The sequence below is a fragment of the Crocuta crocuta genome, unplaced genomic scaffold (genome assembly GCF_008692635.1).
Source record: "Crocuta crocuta isolate KB4526 unplaced genomic scaffold, BGI_CrCroc_1.0 scaffold330, whole genome shotgun sequence".
Classification (NCBI taxonomy): Eukaryota; Metazoa; Chordata; class Mammalia; order Carnivora; family Hyaenidae; genus Crocuta; species Crocuta crocuta.
This window is the reverse complement of record NW_027530521.1, coordinates 3047035-3062583: the sequence shown is the minus strand read 5'-3', so window position 1 is coordinate 3062583 and position 15549 is coordinate 3047035. Positions and strand designations below refer to the sequence as shown.

The 15549-nt window shown below is 61.5% G+C and overlaps 2 protein-coding genes across 8 annotated transcripts in view; one reads left to right on the top strand and one right to left on the bottom strand.

The window, feature by feature from the left end:
* Positions 1-3795, top strand: part of TSPAN18 (tetraspanin 18) — a 172487-nt gene extending 168692 nt beyond the window's left edge. For all 5 annotated transcript variants that reach the window (XM_077767448.1, XM_077767453.1, XM_077767450.1 and 2 more), the window contains one exon: positions 806-3795. In XM_077767448.1, the coding sequence (XP_077623574.1) occupies positions 806-853 (48 nt within the window). In that variant the 3' untranslated portion in view covers positions 854-3795. The remainder of the gene's footprint in view (positions 1-805) is intronic.
* A 1035-nt stretch (positions 3796-4830) lies between these two features.
* TP53I11 (tumor protein p53 inducible protein 11) overlaps positions 4831-15549 on the bottom strand; it is a 14713-nt gene continuing 3994 nt past the window's right edge. The window contains exons 1-8 of one of the 3 annotated variants that reach the window (XM_077767455.1): positions 12291-12344; positions 9802-9875; positions 8926-9060; positions 8248-8306; positions 7994-8042; positions 7593-7689; positions 6546-6647; positions 4831-5881 (exon numbers count right to left, since the gene is read on the bottom strand). In XM_077767455.1, coding sequence (XP_077623581.1) covers positions 5748-5881; positions 6546-6647; positions 7593-7689; positions 7994-8042; positions 8248-8306; positions 8926-9054 — 570 coding nt within the window. In that variant the 5' untranslated portion in view covers positions 9055-9060; positions 9802-9875; positions 12291-12344 and the 3' untranslated portion in view covers positions 4831-5747. Of the gene's footprint in view, positions 5882-6545; positions 6648-7592; positions 7690-7993; positions 8043-8247; positions 8307-8925; positions 9061-9801; positions 9876-12290; positions 12345-15549 lie in introns of those variants that run through there. The other 2 variants (XM_077767454.1, XM_077767456.1) reach the window with 2 other exon arrangements.

Below are 15549 nucleotides of genomic sequence, written 5' to 3'. Positions count from 1 at the left end.
CCGAGCTGTATCCCTGTCCGAGCCTCCATTCCCCTCCAGGAGATCCGGCCACCAGCCTGTGCTCTAGAGCCCTGACCGTGGGGGCACGGGCGTTCTGGTCAGAGGGGCATCCCTGAATCGGGGTCTCTGCCTGCCCCACCACCCCAGGGCCCTTAGGGAGGTGTTCGTGACTGCTCTCAACTCTGGGAAGGGCTACGTCTCCCTTGCCTGCTAAGAATGATCCAGGTAACTTTCTACTAATCACCTACTAGAGAACAGGCGTCATTGCGCCATCAGTCATCTTCTGCTTCAGTCTTTCTGCCCTCCTGTGAGCTAGAAGGGGGAGTGTAGACTTGTGAGCATAGGCTGTGGGCTCAGAACGGCTAGACTCAAACTCCAGCTCCCCCACTTGCAACTGTGTGACCTTAGGTGAGTTGCATAACCTCTCTGTGCCTTGCCTCCTGCTCCGTAGAAGGTTTCTGAGAAAGCACTTGGAAATATGCCCAGCACGTGGTAGCTCTCGGCACATGCTCAGGCCCAGAGAAGGGATGGGTGTGGCCCAAGGTTGCTGCTGGCAGATAGGGGAGTTGGATTTGAACCCACGTCCAAAGCTCCCTTCTTTCCAGGACTACTCTGCTTGCAGGGGACCATGCAGGGGGGCTTGGCTGCCCCCAAGGAGTGCCAGGAGCCCCTACTGAGGGAGTGTGCTGAGTGGTGGGTGGGCCCCCTTCCTGTCCCGTGGCCGATGGCCCCTTCCCGTTGGGGCGGGAGAGCCCAGTGCAGGGCTGGGAGGTCAGCCTGACGAGCCATTCTACTTTCTCTGCAGCTTTTCGCCATGATCTTTGCCATGTGTCTCTTCCGGGGCATCCAGTAGAGGGCGTGACCTGGAGCCTGAAGCCCCGCCCACCACCGCTGCCCAGCACCCAACGCCCTCCCCTCCCCGGTGCCCTTGCCCTCTTGCCCCCCGGGGACAGGGAGGCGAAGCCATCATGAGTGGCCACAGGAAAGGGCAGAGGAAAATAGCTATTTTTTTAACAAAGCAGAATGAAGACAAGACTATGGATTGACGCACCCTGCCTGGCCTGCGGGCTCTCTGCAAGGGCCCCGGGGCTCGAACCCAGGGAGCTGTCTGCACTAGAGACCAAAGGAGCCCCGGGCCCAGTTCCCTGCCTCAGCCCCGCCAGCATCTGGCAGCCCCGGGCCTGGGCCTTGTCCTCAGCCCCAGCAGTCAAGAAGGGGAGGATCTCGCCAACAAGCAGGCAGAAGCTACCCTCAGAGAGGTCGCCAACGCCCGGGGCCCCAAGGAGACTGAGGCACCATGTCCTCGAGGACTTGGGACCTCCACTGTAACCCTGGTCTTCAGAGGACGGACTCACCCCTGTCTCAGGCCAGGCCCAGAGCGGGCTGCAGACACTGGCCCCAAGAACGTCCCAGCTGGCCGGGTCCTCGCTTCTCCCACCTGTTGGATCAGATAATCTGGAAAGCCCAGAGAGGGGCGGTTTCGCATTCACAGTCACACAGCACCTGCGTGACAATTCTGAATAAGAACCCAGTCATCCCTAGGCCGCCTCTCACTGATTCCAGGGCTCTGTCAGTCTCAGCATCCAGGTTTCCCCTTGAGAGATGGAGCAGGCTGGTCAGGAACTTTCCAGGTCCACGGCTGAGAAAATTGCCGACCGTGACCCCCTGCTCTTCCCCACTCCCTCATACTTCTTTCTAAGCCTGCAGGAACACACACACACACACACACACACACACACACACTACGGTCCCTTTTCCACACTGCCCACCTCTCCCCACAAGCCCCACCCCTTCCCTCTTCTCCACCAACTCTGTGGCTCCCAGGCTGGAAGGAACCCCTAGGATCATCTGGTTCTCCTCTCCCCACCCAGAACTGAGGCTCAGATGTCTTCCACGAGATCTCTCCCGAGACTTCACCACCTCCTTCTTGCACACCCCCAAGGACGGGGAGCCCACTACCTCCCAAGACAGCCTTCTGCCTTTGACGGCTCTTTTTAGCATCAGCTCCATGCACATCAGAGTTCTCTGGCTTTCTCTGGCTGCACCCATGGCATCCCACTTGCTCTCTCTCCTTCCCAAAGTATTCAGGCCATAGGTTGCCTCCCCCCAAGATGCGTTTTCTGCAGGCTACGGAGCTCCAAGATGTCTTCTTGCAGCTGTGACCTGGTTACCTGTCCCTTCACAGCCTGCAGCACATTTCTGAGTGTTTCTCCCAGGCTTGGGCAGGGAGAGGTTTTCCCCAGACTCGCTCACACCCACACAGCACCCACAAATCAGCCCCTCCTGTACAAGCCCTACATTCTAGACCAGTGTTGGCGACTGTATACAGGATACCTCGACCCCAGGGAGTCAGCAGTGACTGCCCGGGGCTGTTCACAGGCTCCGAGGCTTGGCCTGGGGTCCAGGGGAGAGGACAGCATAGTTCCACTTGGTGTCTGCCCGACAACTTACGCTCGATTAGTGATGTCTGCCATGGTCACGGCAATGGGAGGGGCAGCATGGTGCCTGACCTCCTCTCCACTGTCCCTCTTCAGGGTCTGGGAAGGGCCCGGTGTGACTCCCAGGCCCTGCGTCCGCTTCCAGCCTCCCTTCCCAGCCTGCCAGCCACTGGGAGAGACGGAGCTGTGGCCCGGAGCCCCGTGCTTCTCTGCCTTGCCGCCTGTGCCCTTCCGAGGTGCAGCCCCAGCTCTGTGCCTGCTGTAGAGATTGGCTTTGACCTTCTCCTGTCTCTTCCTGCTGTCCTCACCAGTCCCAGGTCCCCCTCCTGGTCCCCAGGCCGGGGCCTTCCCTACAGCCCCCATAACAGCCCCTCCTGGGAACTCCGGACGCAGTGCCCCTGCAGCTGGTCCCCCAGCCCCGCCTGCCAAGGGCCCCGGGCATGGCCCCCTCTAGACCGGCCCACCCACATGCTTAGCTCCAGCTTCCTGGCAGAGGCAAACAGCCAGTCCGTGGTTGGTAAAAATAAAAACAGCTGGCTTGGCGGGACTCAGGGTCTGACTGGGCAGCTGTGTGGCCCTAGTCCAGAGCCGGCCCAGACTTCTGGTCCCCCACCACCCAGGAGAATCAGGGGCCTTCAAGGCAAGGAGGGCCTGGCATCTGGCCCCCACCCCCCTCCTCCCGTCCAGTCCATTCCCACCCCTTGCTGAGCCCCATAAGTCAGTGGGAGGAAGGGCAGGTCCTGGAGGAGCATCCAGCTGAGACAGGTTCAAGGGTGGATGTGAGACTCCTCCCCACGGGCTTTCCGGAGAGATGCCAAGGAGCCCTGAACCTGGCCACTGCCCACATGGGCTGGAGAGAGGAAGCAGGCCGTCTGCAGCGCTGACCCAGGCTCGCAGCGATCTGCAAGGCTGCCTGCAGCCATTCTGAGGCGCGGAAAGGAGAGTCCGTGGGGCCTTTCCCAGGCACTGAGTCTAACAGGGCCGGTCCACACGTGGCCCAGAACAGGTGCTGGGGACAGTCGTTTGGAGCTGGCCGGGGCAGGGGCATAGGAACACCTCTGCTTCCACAGGACAACCCTACGCTGTTGGTCACACACACCCAGGACTGAAAGCCACCTTCCTGCTCCGAAGCCGCTGCCTCTTAGAAAAGGGAACCCACCTGAGGGGTCAGGAGGTGCGCCTGTCCCTCCTTTCCACACCTAAGGGGCCCGGCCAGGGTGCCCCAAACCAGCCGAGGCCCCGGCACCCCCCCCACCCCGTCTCCCAAGCCACCTCTTCCCTTCCCTTCCGTTCCCTCGTGGGTCCTGTGTCGAAAGTCTATTTTGAAACCTGTAAACGTTCCTTGCGGTAGATAGCAGAGCTAATTTATCATGTTTATTTCCCGTGACCCCCCCCTTTTATATTCTATATCCAGAGGAGTTTTTGTAATATAAAACAGGACGCCCACACTGATGGTTTTGCACTGGGTTTTGTGACTGTTTCTTACAAAAAGAAAAAGGAACGAAGAATAAATAGTGGTTGTGAAGAAGGTGGTCTTACTTGGGTGGGAGAGGGGCAGAGGGGGGCTGAGGCACGGAGGGCGTGGGGCTCTAGGGGCACAGGTAAAGGGTGGTGGGCGGAGGGGGTGGTCTTCCCAAACCTTCAGGATGGAGAGCTGGGCCCACGCTGGGCCTCCTTCAGTAGATGTGTGGACCCCCTCCCCNCCTGAACTTTCTACTCCCCTGACTGTGCCCCCCACCCCCGAGGATGGGGGGGGGTATTGATCCACCATTGGTCCAGCATCCCCATGGTGACTAGGACAATCCACCTGTCACCCGCCAGAGGATCAGCGAGGCCCTGGGTCTGATGGAGGCCGTGACCGGGGCCTGCGGGCACTGCCCACGGACCTGACTCTCCGAGGCGGTGGCAGGCGCCCTGTGTGGCCAGGGCTTGTCAGCGAGCAGCTGGCTCTGGGGAGACGCACAAGCAGCAGGGGCAAGGGGTGCAGGTCTGGAAAGAGCAGCCTCTCCTTAGCGACCGGGCCCCTGTCTGCCGCTGCCGTGGGACAGGAGCGGGGACAGCGGGTCTGCGGGGACAGGTGGGCCTGGGGATGTGGGGTGGGGCAGGGCTCCCAGGCAGAGGGCCACCTGGCAGCGGCCGGAGCGGGGCTGCACCTGACACCCCAAGATGAGACGCACGTCTGGGGCCCAGGCGGCCTTTCCCTACACCTGTCCCCAGGCCGCGAGGGCCACCGCTCCTGTGCACACTGTGGCCTAGAGGGGAGGAGGGCCTCGAGGATGAGGGCTGAAGGGGGGCGCACAGGAAGGGGCGGGGGGTCTTCAGCTCCGAGGGAACCGCTTGTTAGCCTCCTCCGGGGCACTTTGGCGGGGGGGAGGGGACAATGTTAGAGGAGTGGCCTGCTGAAATATTTATTTCCGATGCTGAGTCTGAAGGGCACCCAGCCCTACCCTGCAGGCAGCACCCTGGGGGGAGGGGGAGGTGTGTGAGGGGACTGAGCCGGGCAGACCCCGAGGGACAATCCAAGGGACAAGGAAATGCCACCACTTCGTTCTTCCTCACCTCCAAACCCCATCCCAGGGGCTCCACTCCTCTCTGAGTCCGCTGTCCGGGCCGGCCTGGGGGCAGGGCTGCTGGCAGCCTCGGGACCCCGGCCAGTGGGGGAATGGGGGCTTGGGGCCGGGGACCGGGCTCTGGCTCCAGGCGGCCCGCTTCCCAGAGAGGCTGAAAGGGAGGTGCCAGCTCAAAGACGGCCAGCCCTGCCTGTCAGCGGCACCTGGGCTGCGGGGGGTGCGGGGGGGCAGGCATGTGTGTTAGGGGCAGAGGGCAGCCCCGCAGGTGGGGAGGATTGGGGCACAGGGTCAGATTCTCGATTTTTCCAGGCCTAAGGGGAGGCCACCTTCAACTGCGTGGGCACCAGATTGGCTGGGGGTGTGGGGAGGGCGGGGAGACAGTGCTCAGCCCCTCTCAAACCAAAGAGGGCCCCCTGGCAGAAGGGGCAGGAACCTCACCTTAGCCCAATCCCCCCTGAGTCAAGCTCTTCAGTCAGTATCTGTCCAGGGAATCCGGAGACCAAGAGACCCAAGAAAAGGAGGCGTCACTGCGTGGGGCGAAGGACACGGGTGCGAGAGGCCTGTCCCTCCCCAGACCTGAAAGCCCGGGGGGGTCACAGCATTCGGGGGTGCCCAGGAGGAAAGGAAGGCCATCAGCCCCGCCTGCCTGCGGCAGGCCTGGCACAGGGCCCGGTCCTTCCTGTCTTCCAGGAGCCAGAGGGAAACCAAGGCCCCGGGGCCTCCCCGGCCCAGCGAGTGGCTAGACCTTCTTGGGTTTTCGGCCGACTTGGTAATAGTAGTAAACGCTGATGACGACGAAAAGGAGGCGGCTGGCCAAGAGCAGCAGAATCCCCAGGGACACGAGGCCCGTCTCGGCGAGTGTGGCCGTGATGACTGCGGGACAAAGACCGGGAAGGGACAGGCGTCAGAGGAGGGTTGTGCCTCACTCTCCACACAGGCCGACACACGGACGGGTGCCCGGGGCGGCTCAGCCAGTTAAGCGTCTGACTCTTGGTCAGGTCGTGACTCACTGTTCGTGAGTTCGAGCCCCGCATCGGGCTCTGCACTGACAGTGCGGAGCCTCCTTGGGATTCTCCATCTCTCCCTCTCTCTCCGCCCCTCCCGCACTCTCTCTCTCTTTCTCTCTCAAAATACATACATAAATTTAAAAAAAAAAAGGGGATGACGTGCTGAGCTGGGAGATCATGGACATGTTTGTGGTGACGTCCCCCCACATGGCAGGTACCGGGGACAAGGGCGAGCCTGTGTGCTGTCACCCCCGCGCTGGGGGCACACGTGAACGATGGGTACAGGAGGCTGCAGGTGCACACGTACGTGTGGGTCTGCGTGCACCGTATTCAAGAGGAGACAGGTGTGTGGGGGTGTGATGAGCACAGGTGCGCAGACGTACAGGTAGACAGGGCCACGTGAGGGCCTCCCCCTCGGACGGATTTTCACCACTTCCTGGAGACCAGGCAGCAAGAGCTGGAAAGCCAGGGTCCAAGCGGCCCTGTCCCCACCCCTAGCCCACCTGTCCCCGGGCCACCTCAGGACTCACCCAAGAACTGGACCCCAAAGTAACAGGCTTCGGTGAGCAGGGTCCATCGGATGATAACTTTCTCAGCCGTGTAGAGAGCATTCCACATGATCAGGGAGATGCCTGGGAGGGGGGGACAAAGAGCTGACCGGGGATGGCGTCTTGAGCCACCCACCCCCTTGGGGCAGGGGCGCGTTCCTCCTCCTCCGTTTGGCAGAGTTGCCAGGATCCCGGACTTCCACATGCCCCACCCCCACTCCTCAAATTAAAAGCCCCCCCACCTAACCCATCACCCTAGCTCTCCCACCGCATAGGTGATGTGTTTGAAGCCACCCCAATCTCCACCAGCCCCCCCCATCCCCACCCCGGTACTGGTGCAGACCCTTGAAGGATGAGTAAAAGTGCAATGAGCATAAGGTTGGGGAAACTGCATGTGCGAAGGCACAGAGGCTTTCTGAAACGGGGGACTGGGCATCGTGAGTTGTGGCTGGAGTCCAGGGCCCACGGTGGGGCGTGGGGGAGGCGGGTCTGGGAAGGCAGGCTGGGTCCACCCCGCAGACCACCTCAAATGCCAGGTGGAGGGGCTGGACCCTTATTCTGAAGGCAAAGGGAGCCATCGAATGTTTTAGAGAAGAGGAGGGACACTACCGTGCTAGGCGAAAAGCTGTGATTCAGCTTCCCACTAGGCACTGGGTGTGACAGATTGGACAGGAAACAGAATGGTTCCGATAAGAGGCCCAGGGGTGGGAGGGGTTTTGCAGACACCATGTTGCTCCTGTCTCCTCCTCTAGGCTGTGAGGTCCTGGAGGGCAGAGCCCAAGCCTCATTCATCTCTGTACCGGGATGACCAGGTGTGGGCTACACACAGTAAGCACCCAGTGTTTGCCTTGGTCCTCTGGGTCCATTCCAGAAGTGGCCACTAGATGGCAGCACACACCCAGCAGACACAGACGCCTCAGTGGAAGGGGAGGGAGGGGGGTTGCCGAGAAGGTGAACCCCTGCACAAAGGCTCCCCTGTGCCCTTCTTGGTCCCTGGTGGTCTCCAGCATCTGCCCTAGCAGTACTCACTGAGGAGGGCCCCTCCATAGAGGCGGATGGGGGTCTTGCTGGTCACCTGGGCCCCATCAAAGACCGCATCATAGAGCTGGTCAGGGAAGGCGAGGGCCTGTGGACACGGGTGGGAAGTTCAGGGTGAAGCTGGTGGGGGTCACTGTTGAAACATCCCCCGGACATGTCCTTCCTTCCCCCCAGAAGCAGGGCTGAGCTTCCTGGGGCAGTCCATTGCCAGAACCTTGACAGTCCCCCAGCCTTCCGTGCCAGGACAGAAGGCTCTGGATTCCCGGGGGACAAGGAAGGACCTAGTGCGCTCCAGAGCAGGCTGGGTACAGGCTGGATGAGTGTCCGGAGCTGGGGCTGTGGAGGGAGCAGGACACAGGCAGCCAGAGCCAGGGCCGGGGGTGGGGGCTCACCATGATGGCAATGCCGGAGAAGAGCACAGCAGAAGCAAACTGCCAGACCCTGGGGACAAATGGAGAGACCGGTCACAGGCAGGCCCCTCGCTGCCATGTCCAGGCCCCAGGGGACCCTCCCCTCTCCAGCCAAGGTGTCCAGGGATGGCTGGAGTCGGGGGGACGGGACGCCACCTCAGGCACGTGGACAGAGAGGCTCAAGCAGCCCTACCCCACAAGCCCGCCAGCGCCAGAACTCACACGCAAGTGCTCACCTCAGCCCCAGAGGCTCCCGAACGGCAAACTTGATTTCATTGCCCAGGACCTGGCTGATCTGTGGACAGATGGGGGTCAGGGGGCACGCCCGGCCCACCCGCTCCCCTCCCGGAGCCCCCTGGCATCCGGGGGACCCACCTGGGCACTTCTGCTTAGCCAAAAGGTCACCCAGGCTTGGAAGGTCACACTAAGACCATACCCCCAGCCCCTGCCTCTTCTTGACACCAGAGTTTACAGGGAGTTGAAAATACACTGGGTAAGAATAAAAGCTCAGGGGTCTGCTAGACATGGGCTCGAAGCCTGGCTCTGCCGCTTATGGGCACGGCCTTGGGCAAGTCCTGGACCACTCTGAGCCTCAGTGTCCTTATCTATAAAATGTATCAGTAAGTATCTCCCAGGACTTAACGGGCTTAAACAATACTTGTAAAGCAACTGTTGTGGTAACGGGCACATAATAAGCACGAAATTCATTCTAACGATCTGTCTTCGTTTTTGTTATTATTCCCCTGACATCTCCATTAAGTTCCTAGAAAAAAAAAATGAGCCGAGTCCTGGGGCTCCTGCAGCGACACAGGCCAAGCTGCTCTTCTCCCAGATGCCAGGCAGGCAGAACCTGCCTCCCAGCTGGGGGTCGAGGTGGACCCCTGGGCGCGGCCAGTGGAAGGCCCCGGGCCCACCTTGGAGCGATGCACCTCCCCGTCGTCATCCTCCCCGCCCACGCCAAGGATCTTGCGGGTCTTCAGGCGGCTCACGAGGTCCGTCTGGCTGTGCTTCTTCATGAGAGGTGGGGGCTGTTTGGCCGCCATCCTGTCCTGGAGCCAAGGGGAGACCCCAGCCTCAGCCACAGGCCCTGCCCAGCTTCCAGACGTCAGGGGCAACCACACGGGACCTGAGGGCCCGGAGAGGTCACCCTGTCGGCGTGGGGGCAGGTGGAACACCCACAAGAAATCTGAGGGCCCCGGCTTAGCACCTGGCTGTGTGAGGGGTCTCTCCCCCTTCCAGCCTCAGCTTCCTCGTCTATAAAATGGGTGCGGGAGCATGTTCCTAAAGCCCTTCCAGCTCTGTGAGCCTATAGGGCCTCCAGGGACATGATACACCTCAGGGAACCAGGCCAGATGCCTTTCAGTCAGCCCTGGAGGAAGGGCGTTCGGGCCCGGATGGAGACCAACGTCCAAAGGTTCCTGGGAAGCTGGTGGCGGTGGGGGGGGAAGGGGTAACAATTAGGAGTCTGGGTCAGTCTTGCCAAAAGAGGGATGATCTGGCTGAGAGCTGGGGTCCAGGTCCCCCACCGAACTTTTGCCCTGACCATCCCTCTGCCCAGCAAGATTCCCTTCCTGTCTCTGGGACAACCTCCCTCAAACTGGGTTGGAAGAGGGGAGCAGGGTGACCCCAGGACCCATCGGAGCCAGGGGAGGGATGGCCAGGACATCTGGCAGAAGGCCGGTGCCCCTCCCTGCTGGGGGCACCCCCTGCCAGCCTCGTCCCCTCCCCGGGTCTGCTCATGATCCTCCACAGGCCCCACCCCCACCCAGGCCCAGGTCCTGAGCACCTACTGTGTGCCTGGCACGGGTCTGGGAGACACAGAGATGAGCTGACTGCTTGTCCTCCCCTTCAATCAGCACAACACCTATGCAAAGGAGATAAAAGTGTAGACACCGGTGAGGCAAAGGCTTCCAAAGGCTGGCACTGGGCTGGGAACAGCCAGCGTGTCACGGCAACTACTTACACCCATTCTACAGATGAGGAAATCAAGTCCAACAGAGTTGAGTCACTCCATTAGCCCCCACCCCGCTGCGTGGCGTGTTCCAGCATCTCAGTCCAGCCCCACTACCCTCTGGCAAGGCCAGAGAACTACCTTCATTCACAGACATTGCCTATCCCCCCTGCTGGGCTTGCTGGACCTCGCCGACGGGGCCTCAGACCTGGGTCCCAGCCCAGCTGCCAGCTTGGGGGTGTGACGCCTGCCAAGTCTCGCCCTCCAAGCCCCGGTCAGGGCAGCCAGAGGCAGAGATGCCCTCGGGTCACCTCTGGTTTTCCAGCCTCCCAGCATCTTACAAGAAAATAAAGCACCCTGACAAATCGACATCAGAACAGAGAATGCAACTGTGGGCGTGTAGGTGGTGCGGCTTTAGACTGGGGTACAGCAGGGAAGTAGCTAAGCAGCCTCAAGTTTGGAATTAACCATGCCAGTTGGTATGGATGGTCTCCAGTGAGTGATGTTCAAGGCCAAGGGCCCGCCCAACCCCCCAGCCTTTGTAGCTGCACCGTCCCCTCCCCACACACTCACCTCCCCACACACTCACCCTGACGTAGGGGAGGTGTGCGGAGGTGGCCAGGAAGGCCACCTTGGGGGGAGGTGGCCAGCCCCACGGAGAAGGCAGGGTTCAAGCACACTATTCCTCAGGGCGCGGTGCTGTCCCCACACCTCAGCACCGGCCACCACTCCTCATGACTCCAGAGACCACAGTCAGTGGGTGTCCCCCCCGCTCCCAGGTGGACCCACTCGAGAGAGCCTGCAAGAGGCAGCCAGCCACTGCTGGTGGCAGCTGGGGCTCGCCCCCCCCCTCACCGGTCCTCAGCAAAGGAAGCACCGGGTGGCCCGGCCCTCACCCCTCCTTCCTCTTCCGGCCTCCCCTCTAGCCTTTCTTTCTTTAATTTACATACTGCAGAACTGACACTTTTTTGTTTGTTTGCAGTCCCACACATTTCGGGACACTGTAGATTTGTGTAACTACCACTTGCAAATCAGGACACCTGCTCCGGGCACAGCGTCCCCTCACCCCTAGCCCCAGGCCACCACCCATCTGTTGGCCAGCACCCTGGCTTTGTCTGTCTTTTTCCCACAATGCTACGTAAATAGAATCATATGGACGAGAACCATGAGAGACCGGCTGCTTCACTCAGTGCCTTGAACGGCCTGCCTCTCAGAGTCATCGGGCTGCTGGCCCTTCAGCTGCCTGTCCCTCTCTGTGGCCCAGTAACACTCCACGGGACAGACGGACGGTGCATCGAGCCAGTCACTCGCTGGAGGACCGCGGGGCCGTTTGCAGAGTCTGACGGTTACCAACAGATCTCAGCCCCTGGCATAAGGCCGGCACTCAGACCAAGCCCACCAGGCCGGGGCTGCATCAGCGACCCCAGCTCAGGCCATCAGCTGCCCTCCTCCGCCCGGTGAATCCCTTGCCACCAACACGTACACGGCACTTCCCTCTGCGCTCCAGGCCTGAACCCGCGGAGCAGAGGCTGTGGGGTGTGGCCATGCCAGCCCACAGGGACTGGGTACAGAAAGGGGACTCCGGGGTCCTGAGCTCCGTTGGACATCAGCACCGCTCTTGGGTGGGACAGGCTTTATCCACAGGCACCGTCATCGGGTACCTGGGCTGGTGGGCCCCGCTGTGGCCTCCCCAGGAGCCCAGCCCCCCAGCAAGGAGCTCACCACCAGCAACAGGCCCAAGGGCCTCCCGGGAGAGGGAAATCTCCAGAGAGGGGGATCCCTTGCACCCGCCTCTGCACAGCTAACCCCTCTGAGCGCTGAGTTCTGTCCCTTCTTCACCCACAGCCCAGGGCCCTGCCCGGGGAGGGCTGGGGGACAGCTGCCTCACTCCCATAGACCCACCGCCCCTCCATATGCCCTGCGGCCAAGGCAAACCGCTCCTTCGTATGCCACCCCCCCTCAGATCTGCCCTTGAACTTGCCTCCCTTCCCACTCCAGGTGTTTTCAGCCTGGCCTCATTTTTTTTTTTTTTAATGTTTATTTTATTTCTTTTGAGAGAGAGGCAGGGTGAGAGGGAGAGAGAGAAAAATCCCAAGCAGGCTCCGTGCTATCAGCACGGTGCCCGACACAGGGATCGATCCCACAAACCAGGAGATCATGACCTGGGCCACAATCAACAGTCAGAGGCTTAACCGACCGAGCCCCCCAGGCAGCCCCAGCCTGGTCTCATTTCAACCTAAGTGAGGACAGAGGGCACCTTCCTTTGCTCCACTCCCTGCACCACGGCTGACCCAGATGTGCGTTCGAATCCGGATTCTGCCCCCTTACCTGCTGTAGGGCTTCGGGCAGCTCGCTGGCCTCAGTTTCCGCCCCCAGGAAATGGGGGTAATGAGAACATTCTCACTGTGCAGTGCTGGAGGGTAAGGGAGCAGCACGGGCGGGGCCTGGGGCAAAGTGCCCTGCCGCCCACGCTCCCACTTCCCTTTCTTCCTTGGCCATTCAGCCGTGCACAATGGAAAAAGCCTGCCCATAGGGCGGGAGCTTCCTTTCTAGAGCAGCTGCCTTCGGAAAGGCCCCAGGGCTTCCCCCAGGTGAGGCCAGGCTGCGGGGGAGGCCGAGGGAAGGGGCGCATGGAGGAGGACCAGCCAAGCAAGGAACAGGCCAGCACCCTCTGGACCCCACCCCTGGCTGGCCTCTCTGGCCTCAGTTCCCAATAAAGCCAGAACGACGGCCCCCAGGAGGGTCCTCCCTGCCCTCCGATCTGGCCCCTCGACACTCCTGGTTCTTTTGAGCCGCATGGCCCCTCCTCCAGGCAGCCTTCCCAGGACACAGCCCCTCCCTCCTTCCCCCGGACTCCCATGGGTCCCAGTGTGGGCGGCCACTGGCCACTTCTAGCCCAGACGCCTAGTCACATGGTGGGCACTTGGGGTCCCGGAGACCCAGGGCTCCGAAGGCAGGGCTGTTATGTGGTTCAAGAATCTCCCCACTGGGCCTCGGCCCGAGGTAGGCACTGGGCCAGCACGGGCGAGTGACAGTGGGGACAGGGCAGGCAGGCCTCTCGAACCGCCCAGAGCACCCAAGATCACACTCAGTTAGATGTGGCAGGGCCCGAGGGAGGCTGTGTTCCCAACACACAGCGGACAGGTCAGAAAGCTGAGGTCCAGAGAGGGCAGGGTCTGCCTCGGGCCACACAGGAGCTGCTCGCAGACCACAGGAAAGGGGCTCCGCCGTCAGGCAGGCCTGGGTTCGCATCTGACTGGCTGGTGGCCTCGGACAAGCGGGTCCAGGGTGCTGAGGACACAGGAGAGTGGGTACAAATGTCTTGGCGAAGGGCCTGGCACGGAGGGGGGGGGGCAGGAAACGGCGAGGGCCAGGACAGGGGGGAAGCAGCCATCACTGGAAGGCTGGCGCACGGCAGGGGTTCTGTAGGTCTTCCTGGCTGAGACTGGGGCCCTTCCAGCATGTGCAGTGCTCAGCGAGTACTTGTGACCACGTGGGGAAGGGTTGAGAGCCCCCACTGCTGGCCGAGGTTGACTTCCTGCCACCCGCCCCCCCCATCCAGTGCAGAGACGCCTTGGGGCCAGAGGAGCGCCCCTGACAGCTCCCGGTGGCAGTAAGAGAGTCATGATGACACAGAGGCCAGGAAGGGACAGGCTTGTCAGGGGAGAAGGGGGTGGGGGAGCGGGTATACACTTAATGATCAGGCAAACTTGGGCTAAAGCCTCCACTCTTTCTCTAACTCGTCTGTGACCTCAGGAAAGTTCCCTGACCGCTCTGAGCTTCCATCTCGTCCCTGGTGAAAACAGGCAACCACTTTTTAGCTCCCAGGGCGCGATGAGACACTGAGGGAGGCGGTGGGGGCTGGGCACGGGCTGTGTGCTCTGTACAGGACAGCAGTTAATGACACTGCCCACGGGGCGGCAGGTCAGGTGGGGCCGGGGCCTCACTCCCCTGCTGGTCCTAAAGGACCTCTCCCCACCCCGCTATGGCTGCCTGGTTTCCATAGAAACGGCCAGGCTGCAGAGCTGTCTCTGGCACAGAGACTGCACCCATGAGGGCTGGGTTAGAAGCCTGACCAGCAGAGGGACGGGAGAGGAGAGGAAGGGGGCCTGGGGCCCAGAACACCCACCAGCTGCTGAGCCCCCCAGGGATCCGGCGGGGAGTCCCTGTGGCTGAGCGTCAGAGCCAAGAACTACTCCCTTTTCGAACAAGATCCTCTGCTGGAGGGACGGTACACCTGTCCCTCCCCATCTGGTAGGAAATGCCCCCAAGTGCATCCGCCCCAGGGGTGGGGGCAGGGACGGGGGAGTACTTCCAGACCGGGAATTGTCTGCAGCCCCCATGACAGCCTTAGGAGAAGGGCTGTATGGTCACACCCATTCTACAGATGAGGAAACTAAGGCCCACGTGACTTATTCAAGCTTCTCAGGGTACGTGGCAGGGCTGAAGTGTGAACCAAGGTATGGCTCTTCAGATAGACATCCTGAGAGGAGGTGGGGGTGGGGGGGGAGTGGGCGCAGGGGTAGTGGTGATGTCTGGTGAACCTGACCTCTACGAAGAACTAATCTTTCCTTCCTGGGGTCCAGCCTCCCTCAGGCGAAGGCCCTGTGGTTCCACGGGACCGGGAAAGGGTGGCGGGGAGGCCCAGTGTTCTGTTACCACACTGGTGGAAAATAGCTGGGGACAGGGTCTGGGACAGGGCAGTGCCAGGGGAGGGCACAGTGAGGCACAGAGCCTCCAGGTCCTGCTCAGAGAGAAGTGGAGGTGAAGGCAGAGCCCAAGCAAGGAGGCCACGGAGGCTAGGCCCTCCATTATTCACCCCATCGCCCCGTCCTGGGGCAGCCCATCGCCCCTCGGCCAAGATGGGGTCTAAAGATCCCAGACCCCCCCAGCCTGGGCCCGCAGGCAGAGTGAATCTCACATCTTCAGGACTGTTGGGGAGAGGACTGTGGACGAAGGACAACCCATGTTCATTGCCAGCCCCAGGCCTTGGAGCGGATTAACCATCCTGCACGGTGAGTGGGGGTCATAAAGCCCGATGCACTAGGTTGTCAGCAAAGCTACAGCAAAGCGAAGCAATCACGGGACACCAAGGGGGCTGGACTGATGCAGCTACTCACTGATGTCACCCCCGGGGCTCCCAAGGGGCAGGTGCGGTCCTGCGGGCCCCGGTGTGGCCCACCCCTCTAGAGTGTAGTTATTCTAAGGCCCCAGCCCTCCCGAGTCGGCCACACTGGTGAGTGGATGGGGAGCCAGCCAGGCGCAGGGCTGTATCATCTCTTCGAGAGTCCCGCGTCACCTCCGGGCTCAGCGCCAATGCAAGGGGCAGGGTGACAGGTAGAACTAGCAGAGGAGGGGACGGAGCGCGATGCGCATCCCGCCGGGGCGACAGCCCAGCTCCTGAGTCAAGAAAGGGATTCCACGTCCCGTTTCCAGGAACCTCCAGGAACGTGGGAGCTGGCAGCCAAGCCCTGAGTCACTGCGGGGAGACAGGACAGCTGAGGTCACCGGAGAGTCAGCCACCGCGGGAAAGCCAGGGCCTGCTTGGGAGGTTCAGTGTCTTCGTTTTAGAAAATTAAAGAACCGG